The sequence below is a fragment of the Meleagris gallopavo genome, chromosome 1 (assembly GCF_000146605.3).
Source record: "Meleagris gallopavo isolate NT-WF06-2002-E0010 breed Aviagen turkey brand Nicholas breeding stock chromosome 1, Turkey_5.1, whole genome shotgun sequence".
Lineage (NCBI taxonomy): Eukaryota > Metazoa > Chordata > Aves > Galliformes > Phasianidae > Meleagris > Meleagris gallopavo.
Genome location: NC_015011.2, coordinates 81,567,018 through 81,569,187, shown reverse-complemented (window position 1 = coordinate 81,569,187; position 2,170 = coordinate 81,567,018). Strand labels below are relative to the sequence as shown.

Here is a 2,170-nt window from a genome sequence, read left to right as displayed (position 1 = left end):
TCGTTTCGTTAGCGGAAACAGTCGCCTGGAGCGCGTCTGGTAGCGGGCGAGCCGCGGGCGGCCCTGAGCAGCTCTGTCTGCTGCGATCGGGAACAGGAGCTGTTTGTGAAAGAGGTCGAGGCCGGGTTGGATGGAACCCTGGGCAGCCTGGTGTGGTGGGTGGCAGCCCTGCTCGCGGCGGGGGGTTGGAACTGGATGGGCTTTAAGGTCTCTTTCAACCCAGCCATTCTGTGATATACGTGCATGTATATTCAAACATAAAAATCCTATGGGGAAATAACATTGTAATTCATTTGCCTCGTTCAGCTTGTGAGTATTCCATAGATATCACTGTATGTGAGGCGTTTATTTACCCCTTGCTGGCCCTCATAGCGCATCTTTTTCCCTTTGAAATAAAATGTTGATTGTAGTATGCAATCATGGCTCTCAACACAAACCATTTTGTTTGAGATAAAACAAAGCAATAAAAGGCACACGTTTCACCTCATCGTATCAGCTTCTGGAAGTACTGTTTATAGCGTATGTGTGTTGTGTCGTCCAAAGGGCACTGACAGCAAGGCATCAGAATGGAGAGCAAGTGCTGTCGTCGCTCTGCAGTTTGCTCCAAGACAACCATCTACACCTTTCTACTTGGAGGAGTCTTCATTGCTCTGGGCTCGAGTCGAATCCTCCTGATGAAATATTCTGCTAATGAAGGTATTGTTGGACAGTAAACATAATGAACTTCAAATAAGAGTTGTTATTTCAGGTGTAACAGATACCCCAAAACCTAGTTTTCCACCTACTTTTCCATTACATAAACTGCGGCATACATTTCATTGGGTCTAACATAGAATAACAATTTGAGGTTGCAAGATATTTGATACAGTTGAAGATTAGCCTCAAAAGATGGGACAGTAGATTACTTTGTAGGTGGTTTTCAAATATTAAGCTGTGCAGGCACTGTTGGTGGTGCATGACCAATTTATTTGTTTCACAACATCTTTAGGAGAAGATGGTATAGTAGTGTGCAAGCTATCTTTCAGCAAATGTTAGCAAAATACGCTATCCTTTCAGCAAACGTTAGCAAAATATGCTATCAAAGAAAAGATAAAATCCCCGAAGTAGTTTGTGTCATCCTGGAAGCTTTCTCCTACTAGGAAAACATACTGTATCACTCTGTGGGGGAAAATATTTCCTGGTTTTATTGTTTTAAGAATGATGGTTAGTTCTTCCAAAAAAATGTACTGTAAATTGAGAGCAAATGAAGAAAGGTTTCAGCCCAGAAGGGCAACTGACTTCTCAAAAACTGAGTATCTGTAATAGGAGTGCTAACACTTTGTGTTTATGAGCAGGGGCTCTAATTCTGTCTGAAGGGGTTAAAGTATTTCCTTTTCCAATTGTGAATGCAAAAGGAATCTGATGGTGTACTCTTTACAATCTGCTGAATCCCACAGATAACAAGTATGATTATCTTCCTACAACAGTGAACATATGTTCTGAAGTAGTAAAACTGTTCCTGTGCGTGGTATTGGCACTATGGGTTAAGAAAAAAGGTGAGTACGTATGTTTCAAGTAACCAAGATGTGTTGACTTGCTAAGATTTATTATACTTCATTTTTTTTTTTTCCTTCCCACTAATAAATTCACATGTAATGAAGTATGCATGAAGTAAGTCCTGACAGTAATGTTCTCTGGGATTATGTCTTCGATACACAATTATAAACATACTTATTATAATTCTCATTTGTCCATTAAATTCAGATGTTCTCAAGTTGTTTGTATGATACCTGAAATGAGGATAATGAGTTGAGTTAGAAAGTGTAATGAAGACAAGCTAATCTTTTTTAAATTTTAGCACAGCATTGGGCTAGGGTAATAGAAGTTGCCTCACTGTGAAGACATGACTGAAAAGAAGTTTGTTACTGGCTACCCTTTGGGTGCTAAATGAACAGATCCTCCATCTGTGTCATTATTTCTAATCTAAATGAGATTGATAACCACCTGATACTGATGTGACTATTGTGTGGGGGCTTTCTGGAGTGCTTTTTGGTCCTCAAAGAATGATTATGATGCGTTTTTGCACCAGTGGAGAAATACTCTGATAGGGTTAAAGGATTCTCTAAGCATTTTTCTGCTGTTTCTGTTCAGCCGTAGAACAGAACAAGACAAAATAGCAAAAGAAAAGAAA

At 39.9% G+C, this 2,170-nt stretch overlaps 1 protein-coding gene across 4 annotated transcripts in view; it reads left to right on the top strand.

Annotated features, from left to right (window-relative positions):
* Positions 1-2,170, top strand: part of SLC35A5 (solute carrier family 35 member A5) — an 11,365-nt gene that overhangs the window by 260 nt on the left and 8,935 nt on the right. The window contains exons 1-3 of one of the 4 annotated variants that reach the window (XM_019618961.2): positions 10-114; positions 544-696; positions 1,437-1,535. In XM_019618961.2, the coding sequence (XP_019474506.1) occupies positions 567-696; positions 1,437-1,535 (229 nt within the window). In that variant the 5' untranslated portion in view covers positions 10-114; positions 544-566. Of the gene's footprint in view, positions 1-9; positions 156-543; positions 697-1,436; positions 1,536-2,170 lie in introns of those variants that run through there. The other 3 variants (XM_010719607.3, XM_010719601.3, XM_031556145.1) reach the window with 3 other exon arrangements.